At 39.9% G+C, this 17,053-nt stretch overlaps 2 protein-coding genes across 3 annotated transcripts in view; one reads left to right on the forward strand and one right to left on the reverse strand.

Annotated features, from left to right (window-relative positions):
* The window catches only part of SF3B3 (splicing factor 3b subunit 3), a 34,550-nt gene extending 23,726 nt beyond the window's left edge, over nt 1–10,824 (reverse strand). The window contains exons 1-10 of one of the 2 annotated variants that reach the window (XM_080937345.1): nt 10,733–10,824; nt 8,748–8,884; nt 7,014–7,340; nt 6,179–6,351; nt 5,558–5,699; nt 4,255–4,367; nt 3,351–3,488; nt 2,718–2,821; nt 1,472–1,637; nt 282–377 (exon numbers count right to left, since the gene is read on the reverse strand). In XM_080937345.1, coding sequence (XP_080793471.1) covers nt 282–377; nt 1,472–1,637; nt 2,718–2,821; nt 3,351–3,488; nt 4,255–4,367; nt 5,558–5,699; nt 6,179–6,351; nt 7,014–7,340; nt 8,748–8,817 — 1,329 coding nt within the window. In that variant the 5' untranslated portion in view covers nt 8,818–8,884; nt 10,733–10,824. Of the gene's footprint in view, nt 1–281; nt 378–1,471; nt 1,638–2,717; nt 2,822–3,350; nt 3,489–4,254; nt 4,368–5,557; nt 5,700–6,178; nt 6,352–7,013; nt 7,341–8,747; nt 8,885–10,615 lie in introns of both variants that reach the window. The other variant, XM_080937346.1, reaches the window with a different exon arrangement.
* A 284-nt stretch (nt 10,825–11,108) lies between these two features.
* Nucleotides 11,109–17,053, forward strand: part of COG4 (component of oligomeric golgi complex 4) — a gene marked incomplete at its 5' end in the record, with an annotated part of 32,972 nt that continues 27,027 nt past the window's right edge. Inside the window, 4 exons of the mRNA XM_080937283.1 lie at nt 11,109–11,267; nt 14,022–14,104; nt 16,049–16,163; nt 16,794–16,968. Coding sequence (XP_080793409.1) covers nt 11,109–11,267; nt 14,022–14,104; nt 16,049–16,163; nt 16,794–16,968 — 532 coding nt within the window. The remainder of the gene's footprint in view (nt 11,268–14,021; nt 14,105–16,048; nt 16,164–16,793; nt 16,969–17,053) is intronic.

A 17,053-nucleotide genomic window follows, 5' to 3' on the forward strand; every position in this document is an offset into this window, starting at 1 on the left:
AAAAATTGATTAAAAACAGACAATAGTTTGCCAATCACAAATGGTCACAGAAAGTATTATTAACTTCTGCCAAGATGTTGAAGGGGAGTGAATCTGAACTAACATACTAGTAAGTTAAGGAGTAGGTAACCTAAACTCTATAAACTTCAGGGAGAAGATAAAGTACATTTCTGTTCATAGAAACAGTAATTTATCTTTGATGTCCTCAAAGTAAACCTGTATAATCTTCTGTGCTGGGCTTCCTTTCACAACATAAGAGAACCAAAAAATTCCTATCTTACCTCAAGTCCATGCCTTAAGACTCTCAGAGATGACCGGGGTCCCCTACCACAGGCTACATACAGCTGTGGAGTGTCTTCATTGGCCAAATCAGCTATCTGCACAAACAACAAGAGAAAAAATGTCTATTATATACATTTTTAAGAACAATTACAAGAGGACAAACTGTTCTCTGATTTAGTTACGTAAACTCTATTGACTAGAAAGAGAAGAGGCCCCAGCATTCCACATGTAAAAGAACCAAAAAAATAAAAAAAACCAGGCTAGAGATGGCTCAGCAATTAAGAGTGCCCCACTGCTCTTCCAAAGGTCCCGAGGTCAATTTCTAGCAACCACACAGTGGCCCACACCATCTGTAATGGGATCTAATGACTCCTTTTCCTGTCCCTGAAGACAGCCAACAATGTACTCATATACATAAAAATAAATAAATCTTAAAAAACAAACAAAAACCACCTTGCTGGGTGGTGGCAGCAAACAGCTTTATTCCCAGCACTCCAGAAGCAGTAGTGGCAGGAAGAAGCAGCAGGAAGATGAGTTAGAGACTAACCTGGTCTATTTCTAGAGAGCAAGAACTGCACACAGAAATCATGCTAAAAACCAAATAAACCAACCAACTAAAAAAAGCATAACAAAAAACCTAAAGCACTTATGCAATTTATTCAGAAGTCAGAAATCATGTAAAATGAAGTGTTGTTATATATAACCTGCACCCAAGATTAGTGTTTTCTTCTACTTACAAGTGCCAAACTACACTGAATAATTATAACATTGCTACCCTTAGAAACAATTACTAAGTTTTCAGGCATTCCAAGAGTCATTTACTCTAACCAGTGCTTCAAAAACCTATCAGCCCCATTGTTATTAGACTATTATTAGCTACATACCCACATACATACATATGATGCAATCCTACTCCTAGGTAACAGCACAGTCTTGAACTCAAACCTCACCAATCAGCCATGCATGGCAGCTTACACCTCTAATACCAGCAGTCAGGAGGCTGAGGCAGGAGGATAGGTTTTAGTCCCTGAACTTCTGTAACTACCAGGTTTCCATAGTGATGATTTCACAGATAAGTTGTTTTCAGACTACATCTGAGTTTGAGAAAAATCTCTTAATCATTACATTACATTTCCAATTTAATAACAGTGAGCTGGCATAGTAGAGAGGTGACTGAATAAAACCACACCTGGCAAAATAGAATAGGAGAGAGGCTGTCCAGTTCATCCACCAGCACAAGATTTTTGAGTGGTCTCGGCTGAAAGAAGAATGTGTCTCCTTCTTCTAAAGGCATGGCAGATGAAAACTCAGGTTCTTCATCATCATCTCCAAGATGGGCAATTTGATATAAGTAACTGAGAAAAAGCAAAATAAGATTTTCTTTGGCACAGGTTATGCAGAAACCATTTGAGCAGATTTTATTATGCTTAGAAATGGGATGTGACAGCAGTTAGTTGTATAGACTTCAAAGGAGTAGACAAAATGAGGCACTCAGAACAAATGGCAGGTAGAGCAGAGTATTATGGGCTGGAAACAGCTCAGTTGGAAGACTGCTATGACATACTTACACATAAGTATGGGGACCTATGTTCAGATTCCCAATACCCATGAAAAACCAGGATGACCCTGTCATTTGTAAGTAATTTGGAGTTGTGAATACCGGTCTTTAATTATTTATTTAAATAATTATTTAATTATTAATCATTAGTTTTCTTCCATATGGCAATGAAAATATAAAGATTGTTAATACCGAGATAAAGAAAATAATGTCACTAACATAACATCTATATTATCAGTAAGATAATGTCCTATCTTGTTGAGATGTCTCTATGAAGACTGGATTTTGCAGGAGAAAAGCAAATTAAACTTAGTCTGGAACCACTGTAGAAAGTAAAACTGGAACTCTTACACTTGACTAAACGTAGTAGAGGAAAAATAAATTGAGATTTCACAAGTCACTAGAAGAGACCCATTAGGCAAAAATAATGAGCAAGGCACACTGGTGACACAGGCAGGCAGTGTGGGTACTGAGGAACTTCAACTGTAGGTATGTACAAGAGAACACAAGTAGAAAAAAAAAAAACTCATTATGCAGCCCAAGCTAGCCAACTTGAGATCCTTCTGCCTCAGAACATATTACCATACTTACAGACCTTCAGGGTAATTAAAGCCACTATAGTAAAGGAAGCTTACAATGAAAATTAACACAAAAAACAGGGCTGGAGGAAAAGAGAATGCAGTTAAAGAAAAGGGACAGGGGAGAATAAATACAGAGAGAAAAATGAGAGCAATACTTATTTTGAAAAACCTCAATTGTTCTGTGAAAAGCTCCCCAACTCTGAAACCACAACTCCCTTCTGCTAACTTTTACTATTTGTGGTAATGGTAACCTGAGGGTTACAGTGGTAAACTAGGATAATAAAAGGATTACTCACTGATTTCCAAATTCTGATGCCACAAAAAGGAAGCCGGTCTTAAGCACACACATAGCAGCAGCAACAGGCACAGTATCAAAATACTTGAGGCGGATCTCAGTTACCTGCAACAGAAAGACAGCTGCAGATTCTGGTCTCACAACACATATCCTAACAGTGTCCCTTCTTCCACTTTTCCCAGCTTCCCCTTGCCCCCTCTCCCCTAGATTCACTCTCCCTCCATTTCTTCTTCTGAAAATCAGTTACACTTGCTCCCTATCTTAGCTCAGGGAAAAGTTATGATGTATAGATGTTAAGAGGTGTAGATTTTATGATGTATAGATGTTAAGCAGCTTTGAGAGCCAGACAGTGCTGGCACACACCTTTAACCCCAGCACTCAGAGGCAGGGACAAGCATATCTGAGTTCTAGATCAGCCTGATTTACAAAGCTACGACTGCCAAAGCAATACAGAGAAACCAACTCAAAACCAAAAAAAGTAACAAAAAAAAAAAAAAAAAAAAGTAAAGCACGTTGTAAATCTGACATGAACAAACAGCAAGTACTTTAGACAAAGGTTTTAAATTATATTCAAATTAAAAACCAAAATAGACTACAGCAAATAGATACACCCCTATATACATGGTCTACTTACCATATCTTCATCTGTCTCCAAAGTGATCTTAAAAATATCTCCCTGCTCTGTTTGGGCCAAAAAGAAGAACATGGACTTGGTCTTATGCGTGGCAGAACAAACAAAAATCATTCCTCTTTCAGGGTCATCCAGGTCATTCTGGCAAAACCAGAAACAAAATCAACATCTTAGAAATAAGCAACTCAGTATTCTGGAATTCATTCTTCACCAAAAGGAACTAAACAGACCACTCAAGAACTAACATAAAATATCGCCCACAATAGGTGCTAACAATTAAAACTTGCCCCCAGTAACCAAGAAACAGCTAATATTCCACTCTGCAGCCTGATCAGACTGATAAGGCAAAAATCATCTCCAGAGGAGAATGTCAGAGAAGAGACATGAGGTAAATAGTCATCATTTCAGGCTGTTCATAAAACTTTTAAAACAAGCATACTCACCCACACTGCCATAGAGACCACCCATCACCACCAGCCTGTACAGTACTAAGTTCCTGTTCCCCTAGAAACTAAGTCTGCTGTTTGGGGTTTTTTTCAACATTTTATAAAATATTTCTGCAAGTAAACTCATTATGAGTTTTATACCTTTTCACTGCTCCAAACCTAATACAAATTCCCAGCAGTCAGATGCTTAGTAAATGTCAGATCAACAGGCTGGTTTCAATGTTTTTAGCCAAGATTTAATTATATAGTTTAACCTATAAGGTTTTGACCCAGACACAATACGAAGGTCAAGACTAACTATTGCAGCTTCTCCTCCAACCTCCATACAGGAACCATGGCATACATACATACACACAAAATAATAAATGTGAAAGAGAGGAAGATAGTATGGTGTAATCATTAAAAAATAAATAAACTAATCCATTTCCTAAACAGTTGTTGCTCTACGGCAAAGACTTTACCCGTCTCCTGGGAATTGGACATCGGATGTCTGGCTGGTCACCAAAGTTCTTGTAGGTGATATAATTCTCAGAGCAAATCAACACTCCACTTGGACCATCTGACCCTCCAGGAACTGGGAGAGAGGAAAAAAAGCTTAAACTACCCTGAACTGCTTTTATTTTCTTTCAAACTGTTCTTCTTCCCACTTGATGATACTGAAACCCAAGTGTTTCTTCTGATGTCCACCTCTAATACAAGTACTTGGAAAACAGGCGAGAAGATCAACAGTCAAATGGTCTTGAGTTATGGAGTGAGTTTGAGGCTAGTCTGAGCTATATGAGATCCTGTCTTAAAAAATTAAAATAAAGCCAAGCATGGTAGTTTTCATCTGTAATCTTGGCACTTGGGAGAATGGGGGATCAAAAGTTCAAGCCACCTTTAATTACATAGTAAATCTTGAAGCCAGCCTGAGAAATATGAGAAATTTCAAAAAGCAAAAACAGGCTCAGTTGGTAAAGTACTTGCCATACAAGCATAAGGCCCATTTAAAAACTGTAAGAGAAAGCATACCCTGAACCTCCGGGTGGGTTGGTGGGTAGATAGGGCTTGCTGACAGTGCTCATAACTGCTGAGCTGCATCTCCAGGTCCCTTCCTCAAATCTGATATTCATATAAGGCTGTAGTCACACATAGTTTTATTCTTTTTAAACAAATAGCTTTTATTATTTTTAACTAGTCTCTAATAAAATGTGTTTTGTGTTTTTTTCCCCTTTTCTTTTGAGACAGGGGACTCATGTATACCCATAGCTGGCCTCAAACACAGTAAGATCCAACTGCTTCTGCCTCTCAAGACCTACATATATAACTCATTCTGAGACAGGCTGGCCCCCAACTCAAAGAGTGTGGCACCTGGCCTTAAAAAAAAAATCATGTTACCATTTTTAGCCTCAAGAAAAACAGAAACTGGGTCCGATAGCTAACATTTCTAATTGCAGCACTAGAGAAACTAAGGCAAAAATAGCCTTAAGTTCAAGGTCAGCTTAGCCGACATAGTGAGGACTACAGAATGAGAACTGTCTAAAACAATGGAACAAAAACATACAAAAAGACATTAGGTTTACTATGATGAGAATATAATTCAAATTCTATCCAAACCCTATGTGGTAGGCACCCATATGATAGCTTACAATGGTCTGTGATTCCAGTTCATAGGGATCTAATGTCTTTTTCTGGTCTCTATAGACATGCACAAAAGCAAAGTACTCAAATAAAGTAAGTCTTTTTTTCCCCCAACAGACACAAAGAAGCACTGCAGAAAAGTACCTGTAATAAGGAAGTTGCCATGTTCCTCCAAGGGTTCACTGTATTTCCGAACCACATGATTTAAACCAAGGTCTAATTCATAGAAAGTAAGTGTCTGCTGGGTATTGGCTGCTGCTTCCCCCGTTGGATCATTGTCTGCTTCCTGTAAGACAGTGCCACAAAAATGAATCAAGTTTTAGACTTGGAACGAATATCAGGACTTTACATGCAATGAAGAAAAGGTTCACAGATTCCAAATAGTTTGGCAAAGTTTATGCTACAAAGGTGGACCCAGGGAGGCCATTACTAGAGGATGTTGCCTTCTGTCCAAAGGGAAGAGTAGCATGCTTTGTCTTTTACTACTTCCCTTAAACAAAACCCCCCAAACCCAAATAAAAATCTGCTTTTCCCATGCAGCTCCTCTTACTATCTCAGTTCACAGCAGTCATTTAAATCAGAACAAATTATACTAGAGTCAAGTGCACCAAAGATTTTCAGTAAAGCAGTCATATCACAAAAAAGATCCACTAGCAATAATGATTTTAAGATCTACACATACAATTAAGAAAATTATTTTAGAAAAAAATTTTTAGATGACAAAAACAGGGAGGGAGGGAAGAAGGGAGAGAAAGACCTTGGTACCTCATAATCCATTTCCAGACAAGCAAACATAGGATTTTCAAATCCCACATCTACTCCAACCACATGATACACTAGAGTGTTCGCTTTGTGGGCCTCCAGGGGAGACGAAATGGTAAGTCGGGCTGCAGCATCTCTGTTCAAGATATACACCAATTTCTGCTTCTCAATTGCACCTATGGTTAAAGGAGATGAAACACCAGATTTCCACATGAAAAGACAGAAACCCAGACATTCTTTTAAATAAGATCATTAACAGTCACCACCAACTATACAAATATACTGCCCTCTACTGTTAGCAGACAACGAAAAGCATTATAACACCATCCCCCTTCTTACAAACATCTTAATATCTCTCTAATTCTTCAGGAATTTTTAAGGTATCCTGGACTTTAAGGTACACTGATTCAACAATACCCAGTCTGTTAGCTCCTCTTTGAATTGGGCCCAGTGGTTTCATAACTGGTAAAAGGGTGGCTTGCCCTCTAGAGACCTGATCAGATGCACAGAATCTTCAAGAATTCATCAGAGAAGAGACATGATTGTGAATCATCACTTCAGGCTGAAGAAAGCAACCACACTACACAATCGAGATCACATCACTGTAGCCTTTGCTGCAGATTAAATAAATTCTTTCAACTAAATAAAGTAGTTTATCTATGACTTCGTTTTAAAAGGAAATTTTTAACAAAATGAAAAATCAACTTAGTAAACATAGATGTAATGCCAAATGATTAAGTGATAGACTGACACGTCATCAAGGTCTCAGCATGTCTTAAACTACATTAAGCACACATAAAAAACAAAGCACTCAAAGCAAATAAAGTAAGATACTCACTAATCATAACAGCTCTTCCTTTGGGATCCACAGCTAAGAACTGGCCAGGAACAATACGGCGACATCCGCTTTTGCCAAAAGTTTCTTGGTGAATTTTCTCAAACATATTCTTTGATGGCTGGTATTCCAAGATAACAATTCGGCCTGAGTCACTGCCAACTACAATGTAGTCTTTGGTGCCACCTGTTAGCCTAAATGCCATAAGTGACCGGATAACACCAAATACTTCAACAGTGAGGAGCGTATGCACTTTGCCAGTGTTAGGATCTGGGCGAAGTAACTCCAAAATCTTCCCACGGGAAACAACAATTTCCTGTTGTTTGGTTCCTAAATCACCAAAATAAAGATCATAAACAGAATGAGCACCCAAAAGAATTAGGATGAACAGAAATGACATTAAAGACAAATAGAGTAAATTGGGGAAATCTATGTCTTGAATTAATTTATTCTACTTGAAAGGTACTTTACCCAGAACTGACTAATAAAATTATCAAACAAGATTTTTATAAAGGGTTACATACATAAAAAACAAAAAAACCTTATTTTCCTAAGACTGGCCACCAATATACCCAGTTGGGAAGCATCTGCTATTGTTACTTATATGGTTCTTGTACATGGATCCAGATCCTGATGCTTGCTTGGTAAGCACTCTACCCATGATGCTGATGCTAACCTCTTAGCTCCACATATGGCTCCAAAACCAAAACAAAAAATCTTTGTGTGAAGGTCAGAGGACAATCTCAGAAGTTAGCCCTCACCTTTCAACCTTGTACAAGACAGGGCCTCCTGTTAGCCAGTGAATACACCGGGCAAGCTGGCTTGAAAGCTAACCTACAAGAGTGCTGGGATTCCAGAAGAGCTACTTAATTTAGCTTTATGTAGGTTATAGGGATCCAAACTCAAGACCTCACACTTATCCAGCAAGACTATCATGAGGACCTCTCCAGCCTATGGTTTCTAACTTTATGATAATGTTTTGCATATGTAGACTGTGTGACCCTGAGTTCTATGGTGCACATGTGAGCCAGAGGACTTTCAGAAGTCAGTTTTCTACACTGGGCTCTAATAATCAAAACCTCGCTGTCAGGCTTCAGGAACAAGTGCTTCTATCGGATCTTGTCAGTCCCATTTTTTTTTTAAGACTATGTATCTTAGCTGGGCAGTGGTGGTATACACCTTTAATCCCAGCACTCCAAGTCGAAGATTTCTGTGAGTTTGAGGGTAGCCTGGTCTACACAGCCAATACCAGACAGTCAGGGCTACACAGAGAAAAATCTGCCTTGAAAAACAAAGCAGAACAAGAGACTATGTATGCATCTCAGGCTAGCCTCAGCTCAGGCTGCCAGCACACCTGCGCATAGTAGTGCCTCAGCCTCCTGAATGTTGGGTTACAAGTGTCAGCTATGACACCATATTCTTCTTATCAAATGTTATGTTAAACTCAAAATTGAGAACCAGCTCTGGGAAGCTAAGGGAGGAAGACTACCAGGTGAGGCCATTAGGCTGAAGTGTGACTACCATGACTTACAAAGCTCATGTCTCACAATACACAATTTGGAAAGATATGCCCCTGAAACTGAGTGACAAATACACACGGTAATTTAACACAAACCCCACACCAACATTTGTTTTCTTGTAATGGTAAACATGTCAACAAAAGATAAGCAAAATATAGAGTAATTCACTTCCATTTTCACAAAACATTTTTACAAAAATAGTAGCTATAGCACTTACCAGAGAAGTTGCCATGGATGGCAAAGCTGATGCCAGTGGCCCGCTGTAAAGTCAAGTTGTACAGAAACATGGTGACAAGCAAGGCTGTGACAGTCAGTCAAGTCTGGGTTATAGCAACGGTTTCAAGTCAAAGCAGACTACGGACACAAAAACAGAAAAACTGTTGTTTTTAAAAGGAACTCTGTATGGGAACTTCTTGTTGAAGACAGAACATGCAGAGTTAAGTGTGCTTTCTCTATAAGCTTCCTAAATATGCATGAGGGCCTGGGCTGCAATCTCAAGGGAAAAAAAAAAAATACAACACCATTTATATGGTGGGTACCACTCTAGTATACATCCTTTGCTTTTCATTTCATGAGAATTCTATGAAAGCCTGTATACTGGCATAAACATTCAAGAAGCTGAGGCAGGAGGACACCTGCAAGTGTAAGATCAGTATAAGCTGCACTGTGACTCCAGAATGGATAATACAGAAATACCCTGGACTTAAGTTTTTTTTTTTTTCTTTCTCTCATATAGTTCTGGCTATCCTGGAACTCGGATCTTCCTGCCTCTGCCTCCCAGGCACTGGGATTAAAGGCCTGTGCCACAGCACCCATTTTAGGAATTAAAAAAAAAAAAAAAAGACAAAGACAAGCAATGTAGCTCTCTTCTGTATTTCTAGCACTAGAGACGCAAAGGAAGTTGAATTACTACAATTTCAGTGCCAGCCTAAGCACCACACTCAGTTCCAGCCTACGAACTTATGGTCAAGGAAATCTGCTCACAAATTATATCCATTGCCCAAAATAAAGAAAGTGGTGAAATACTACAAGCTACAATTTGCTCAATGCCTTTTGTCATTTCTTTTGTCAAATAAAAACCTATGGGCTGGAGAGATAGCTCAATGATTAAGAGCACTGACTGTTCTTCCAGAGGTCCTGAGTTCGAATCCCAGCAACCACAAGGTCACTCACAAGCCATCTGTAAGGAGATCTGATGCCCTCTTCTGGTGTGTCTGAAAAGAGCCAGTGTACTTAATTAAATCTTAGCAACTCTAATCTTTCCATATGCTTATATATGCACATATTCAAGAACATACATTTATATCCTATTTTATGTACTCTTTAAGGAGAGAATGAAGTTTTTGAGAAACCAGTAACAAGATGGTTTTCTGCTACAGAGAATCTCACTTAATGTCTATATTATAATTCAATTTCTGGGGGCGGTGGACTTGGTCCAGTTTTCTCTTGTATATCACGTTTGTGGAGGTGAACACGAACCCCACGGCCTTGTGCAAGGGCTCTACCACAAGGTATGGATGGAGGAATAAAATGAGCACCTACTCACTATTACACTTAAACAAACGGATTTCCTCGAATATTGAAGAGGTACATCCTGGAGGAATATCGAAACTTAACTTTAACGGCCTACACTCGGTAAGCTCTCCTTCCCGCCCCTGCCTGTGATTTCTTCGATTCCAACATCTCCTGTTTATCTTGCAGTCTTGATAGTTTACTCTTAGCTTTTTTTTTTCCTTTACAGTAAAAAGAGGTCCAGAGGAGAAACAACAGTTTGCCCAACTATCAAAGCACAAATCCAAACCAGATTCCCGGCTCCAAGGCTGTTTCTATTATTTACACCTTCTGAACAAGCTGAGATTTTACACCTTGCTTACTCTGGAGAGTCTCACTGTGTAACCTCGGTGGGACTCCCACTTCCGAGAATACTTCCTCAACTTCCCCGCGTGGTGGAAACACGAGTGTGCCACCACGTCTGACTTGCAAGCCTTATTTTGTAGGACTCATCCCCGCTCTGAAAACAGAAGCTGGAGAAGAGCCCATGCAGCCATTTGCAGACTGCAAGCATTTTCTTAATCTCACGCCTACCGAACCTCTCGGGCCTAAAACTGCTTCTGTGGCTCCCGCCAAGGTGTCGGGCAGCTCTCTCCTGTGACCGCTCTCCACTTCCCCCGCGACAGAGAAGCTGTGAGGCCACTTCTTTACCCTGCTGCAAGAAGGATGGCTTCGGTACTCGACGGATGCTGAATTCCTTCAAGGCCTAAGCCACCGCCACTACCAACCAGCCGGCGTCCGCCATTAGCCTGCAAGACCAGCCTTAGGGTGCCGCGCGACGGGAAAAAGGTATCCAGCCCTCGCCTGATAAATATGTGTAATTTTTAAATGCTTTCATCTAACTCCTGCAGTCTTTTAGGTTACCTAAAAATTATACTTTACGGTAATTTTTCTGTAAAATAGAAGGTTAATTCTAAAAAATAGATTTCAAATGTTTTGATCGGGCATTTCTGTGGACAGTCCCAAAGGTTGCCGCGCCAACGCCGAGGGGACCTCGCGAGCCCGGAAGTGCCAAGTGGGAACCAAGATGGCCGATGTAGAATCCCCTCCGAAGTTGTCAGGAGCGCCTCCGCCACCTGAGGGAGTGGGAGGAGGCCGCTGCTCCGAAATCTCCACCGAGCTCATTCGCTCCCTGACAGAACTGCAGGAGCTGGAAGCTGTGTACGAACGACTCTGCGGCGAGGAGGTGAGGAGCTGATCCTTCTTTTTCCGGGAGGATCCAGTGGCAGAGGACAGCACAGGCGTCTGTCACTTTACCATGGAGAACTAAAAATCATCTCCCCAAGACGCTTTAGTGTAGTTGAGTGTTTGGGTACACCTGTCACTTCTACTCACTCAAACTTATTTGGCTTATTATCTGGACAGTTTCTTGTCTGCCTCCGTATTGATTTCCCTGCTGTTAAAAACTGGAAACGCTGTATATGTATACGTACATGTAAATGTGTATGTATACGTATATATGTATATACCAAATTGTTTGGTTCCAGATTAAGAATTGCTTCAGCTTGGGAAGTGAAAAGTTATGATACTTTCTTTTCACTTATTTAAAGGAGAAGTTAATGCTAACTAGCTTGAAGTTTTAAAACTTAGTCTTGGAGGAAGTGATTATACGTGTAATTTTAGCGTTTCAGTTAAGTGTAGGAGTTTGGACATTTTCGTATTTTTAGGCGGCCTCTTTGTTGTCCGTACTATCTTTAAATTTGCTACCTTCCTACAACAACCTCCCAAGCTACTGGCATTGTAGGTGAGCTCACAACTTGCTAGAAGTTTGAAAGCTTACTGTTAGGAGTTGGAATTTTTAAGACTAAGGCACAGCTGTCTGGTCTCAGACAGGCTATTTCATCTCTTGTACCATGGATATATTACAAGTAACAGGTGTGGACAAGATTCTGGTTCCTTTCAATTGATAGCGTGCTATATCTCTTTATACCTTGGTTACTTTTCCATGGCAATCTGGTGCTGTCAGTTCATTTTCCAACGTAGATGGATTCCTTGCTAGTCAGAAGATGTAAACTCTGACCTAAAAGTTTGGCCAATGTTTTTCTCGGTGAAACTTTTTTCTTTTTAGACGTGGTCTAACTGTCTAGCCCTATCTGGCCTGCAACTCACTATGTAGATCAGGATTGCAGTGAACTCAGTAATCTGCCTGCTGATATCACTCATGTGCTCAGATTAATGTCATGCAGCTTTTAAAGCACTTTTAATTTGAATGTTTTCAAATATTGCTTGCATTGGTTCTAGCAGTTCCTCATACTTCCGGCACGAGAAGTGTTTTCAAATTGAGTGCTCTTGACTTAACATTTCTAACTTTATATTCATTGAATCAATTAATACATTGGGGAAACTTTCAAGATCTTATAAAATGTAGTAGTGTTTGCTCTGTGTTTGTATTTAATGACTGGAAAATTTCCTCTGCATCCTTCTTAGACTCCCTTTATTAAACTGTGTAGCTAATACTGTTGAACTGTTTACTGCATACTATGTTATGAACTTTTATTATCCTGTTTCATTTGAACAGAAATCCTATAAGGTACATATTGCTCTTCCTACTTTATGGAAAAGAAAAACAGAAATGGAGCTAAATATAATGTATACCTGTAATCTTAGCATGCAGGAGGCCAAGGCACTAGGGTTTCAAGTTCATGAACTACATAGAGACCCTGTCTCAAGGGTACATAAATTGAGGTAGCACAATAAATGGCTTCACTGACACAGAAATATAATCATCCCCTTTGAATATAAGTATTCAGAAAGAGAAGATATTTTAAAAATTTATGGTCTCTTTGGAAATTTCATTTCTTTAGCTACTATAGTTTACTTTGTTCCTTTTAAAAATTTATGTGAGACGATGTGATGGCTCAGTGGTTAAGAGCACTGACTATTCTTCCAAAGGTCCTGAGTTCAATTCCTAGAAACTACTTGGTGGCTCACAACCATCTGTAATGGGATCTGATGCCCTCTTCTGGTGTGTCTGAAGACAGCTACAGTATACTCATATACATAAAAATGCATGTGTATGAGCAAGCAAGTGTGTACAAGTGTAGAAGTCTGGGGACAACTTTCAGCATTGGTCTCTTCTACCATGTGAATGCAGAGGATCAAATTCTACTCATCAGACGTGGAGGCAAGAGTCATCTCTCCAGTCCTTGTTTTGATTCTGAGACAGGACCTCAATTGGCTATGTAGTCAAAACTGGCATTCACTTCTGATCTTCCTGCCTGTCTCCTTAATGCTGGGATAAAAAAAAAGGGACATCACACATCTGGATTAGCCACTAAATTTTAGAGCCTCTTTGTTTGAAACACTCTACAAGTAGTATTGAATAAATATTTATTTGTTCCCATTATTCATCTGTTAGATGGAATAAGATGTACTCAATAAAATGTACTCAAAATAAACAAAGTGGAGGGCACATGCATAATCCTAGAATTTGGAAAGTTAAAGAAAGAATAAGAATTCAAGGTCATCCCATGTTTCAGAACAAGTGAGGGACCATCCCGGTTACATGAGAAAGATTACATGGCCAATTATTTAGTCCAACAAAATAACCCAAAGCAGTACTGAAATCCAAAGGGACTATAGTGGGAGGGGGAAAATTTGAAGTGAAATTCATCTTTTAGCTAGGTTGAGTTACATAAATGTATTTGCTATAGGTTTTTTGGTGTTTTGAGACAGGGTCTTTCTATGTAGTACTTGCTGTCCTGAATATGGCTGCCTGATGTGCTGAACAAGACTGGCTTCAGACACAGATCCAAATGCCTCTCTCTCCCAGTGCTGGCTTAATTTAGATAACTCTAAAAGTTCTTTCAACCTAGGAATAGAGATGGAATTTACTATATTTAAACACTTGCCTAGCATGTACAAGGTCATACATTTGATCCCCTAGTTACTTAAAAAGAAAATTCCTTGTATCCACTCTGATGATGTTTATCCATTTCAGAAAGTGGTGGAGAAAGAGCTAGATGCTCTTTTGGAACAGCAAAACACCATTGAAAGTAAGATGGTTACTCTCCACAGGATGGGGTGAGTATGTATCACAGCAAAGGTTATACATTACAATGGGGACCAGGATAAAATTAGTTTTCCTAACCCAGTATTTCAGTCCCTAAGGTGGTGTCTTAGTCAGGGTTTCTATTCCTGCACAAAACATCATGACCAAGAAGCAAGTTGGGGAGGAAAGGGTTTATTCAGCTTATACTTCCATATTGCCGTTCATCACCAAAGAACTCAGGACAGGAACTCACACAGGGTAGGAACTTGGAAGCAGGAATGGATGCAGAAGCCATGGAGGAATGCTGTTTACTGGCTTGCTTCCCCTGGCTTGCTCAGTCTGCTTTCTTATAGAACCCAAGACTAATAGCCCAGGGATGGCACCATGCACAACAAGCTAGGCCCCCTTGATCACTAAATGAAAAAATGCCTTACAACTGGATCTCATGGAGACATTTCCTCAAGGGAGGCTCCTTTCTCTGTGATAACTCCAGCTTGTGTCCAGTTGACACACAAAACGAGCCAGTACAGGTAGGAAGCTTGCCGGAAGTTCAAGGCCAGCCTGGGCTATAGAGTAAGTCCCTGTTTCAGGAAAGGAAAAAAGGATTCTTTTTCCTAACATTGTTTTATGACCTGATAAGCATTTGAAGTAGAGGGAATGATAACTCAAAGTAAGGACCTAAAGATATACAGTATGACAGTTATCAACAAGTCCTTGAAGCTGTGCAGGATGCCTCAGATCTATAATCAACCCTCGGAAATAGAGGTAGAATTATCAGGAGTTCAAGGCCAGCCTGGACCACCTGAGACCCTGTCTCAATAGGACAAAAAAGTCTTTGGCTTTAGACCCCAACCAAGCATGGTGCTATACAACGTAGGAGGTAGGGGCAGGTGGATGTGGGGTTCAAGGCAAACTGCAGCTGCATAGTGAGCTAAGAAGCTAAATGTGGCTATTTACAGCCTTCTCAGAAAACAAAAAACAAAAATAATCTCCTTGACCCACATGGAACCTTATTAGAAATGTAAGTTGTTGGGCAGTGGTGGTGCACAGCTTTAATCCTAGTACTGGGGAGGCAGAGGCAGGTTGAACTCTTGAGATTGAGGCCAACGTGGACTATAAAGTGAGTTCCAGGACAGCCAGGGTGACACCCAGAAACTCTGTCTCAAAAAAACAAATAAAATAAAAAACATACACATGTATAAAAATATATGTGCGTGTGCGTGTGTGTGTGTGTGTGTGTGTGTGTGTATGTGTGTGTTCTGAAACCCCTACCCTAAACCTTCTGAATTACACACTTTATTGTTGAGGCCCAGAAATATGTATTTTAGTCAGTCTTCCAGGTATTTTTGATTTGCAGTTTTAAGAACTGCTTTTGTCAGTTTCCTATTTGCTGAGCATTGTGGTATATGCCTGTAATCTAAGCATCCAGGAAGCTGAAATAGAAGGATCTCAGTTTGAGGCCAGCTTGAAACCTGATTCAAAAGGGTGGAAGGAGACAAGGGCTTCTGTATGTGGTTTGATACACCTGTAATTCTTAACATCTGCAAAGCACAGATAAGAGGATCAAGAGTTCAAGGCTATTTTCTGCTTACACAGTGAGTTTGAAGCCATCCTGGGCTACGTCAGACCTCATTTCAAAGCAAGCAAAGAGAAAGAGCTGGGGTTGTGGCTCAATGATAAGAGCATTTACCTAACTTAATCCCTCCACCCTCCTCTCTCTCTCTCTCTCTCTCTCTCTCTCTCTCTCTCTCTCTATCTATCTCTCTCTCTCTCTCTCTCTCTCTCACACACACACACACACACACACACACACACACACACACACACACACACAGAGAGAGAGAGAGAATTGTAAAATATAAAAAGTAAAAGTAGAAGACACAATCTTCACCCATGGGGGAAAAAACAAAAAACATCTAGTTTTCCCTCTTGTTCATGCCTTTGCCTCTGTGTGCCTTGACAAAATCTGTCTCTAGTCCCAACCTGCAGTTGATTGAGGGAGATGCAAAGCAACTGGCTGGAATGATCACCTTTACCTGCAACCTTGCTGAAAATGTGTCCAGCAAAGTCCGTCAGCTTGACCTGGCCAAGGTAATTACACTGAGCTTTTGATGTTTGAGCTCACAGAAGGGAGGGAAGAAGTAACATTAGACTCTTGATAAGGACTATCCAGTAAGATGAAATACAAAATACCAGAACCAGATAGAGATACCACATGAAAACTTCAGGGCAATAGCTTTTAGGCATATAAAAATAAAAATTTTTAATTAATACTTAAAGCAAATCAACAACATATAAGGAAGATTATATATGAAGACAGGTAGGAATGCAAAGCTGGTTTAATGTGCGAAAGTCAAGTAATGCAGTGAAGGGAGTGGGGAATGGAGCTTGATAGAGCACTGCCTATCTCGAATCAACGCCCTAGGTTGGATTCCAGCACAGGGATGTTATTTTTTCAAGTATCACATACTTCTTGATTAATATGGATTATTCCCATTCATGCTTCTATTAAAATGAAGTAACCACATTATTTAACTCATGGTATCTACTAGTATTTGGATTAACATCCATAACAGTTTTGTAAGTGGTTATGATTAATTTGCCAGTTACAGCTGAAAAGAACTGACAGTCAACTATGTTCCACTCCTAAATATCTATGTTCTGAAGAACATTTTGAAGGGTTAGATAAATCATTGTCTTTAAACGCAAGAATTTTTGTAGAACCGCCTCTATCAGGCCATTCAGAGAGCTGATGACATCTTGGACCTAAAGTTCTGCATGGATGGTGTTCAGACTGCTTTGAGGAATGAAGATTATGAGCAGGCTGCAGCCCATATTCATCGTTACTTGTGTCTGGATAAGTCAGTCATTGAGCTCAGCCGACAAGGCAAAGAAGGTCAGTGCCCCAGACCGTTGATTCTGGTTTGGTTAGAAGCAGCTGTGATCTGAACTGAGCAAACTTAAGTGTGTTATGGTAGCTC

Source organism: Micromys minutus, assembly GCF_963924665.1.
Source record: "Micromys minutus genome assembly, chromosome: 24".
NCBI classification, from domain to species: Eukaryota; Metazoa; Chordata; class Mammalia; order Rodentia; family Muridae; genus Micromys; species Micromys minutus.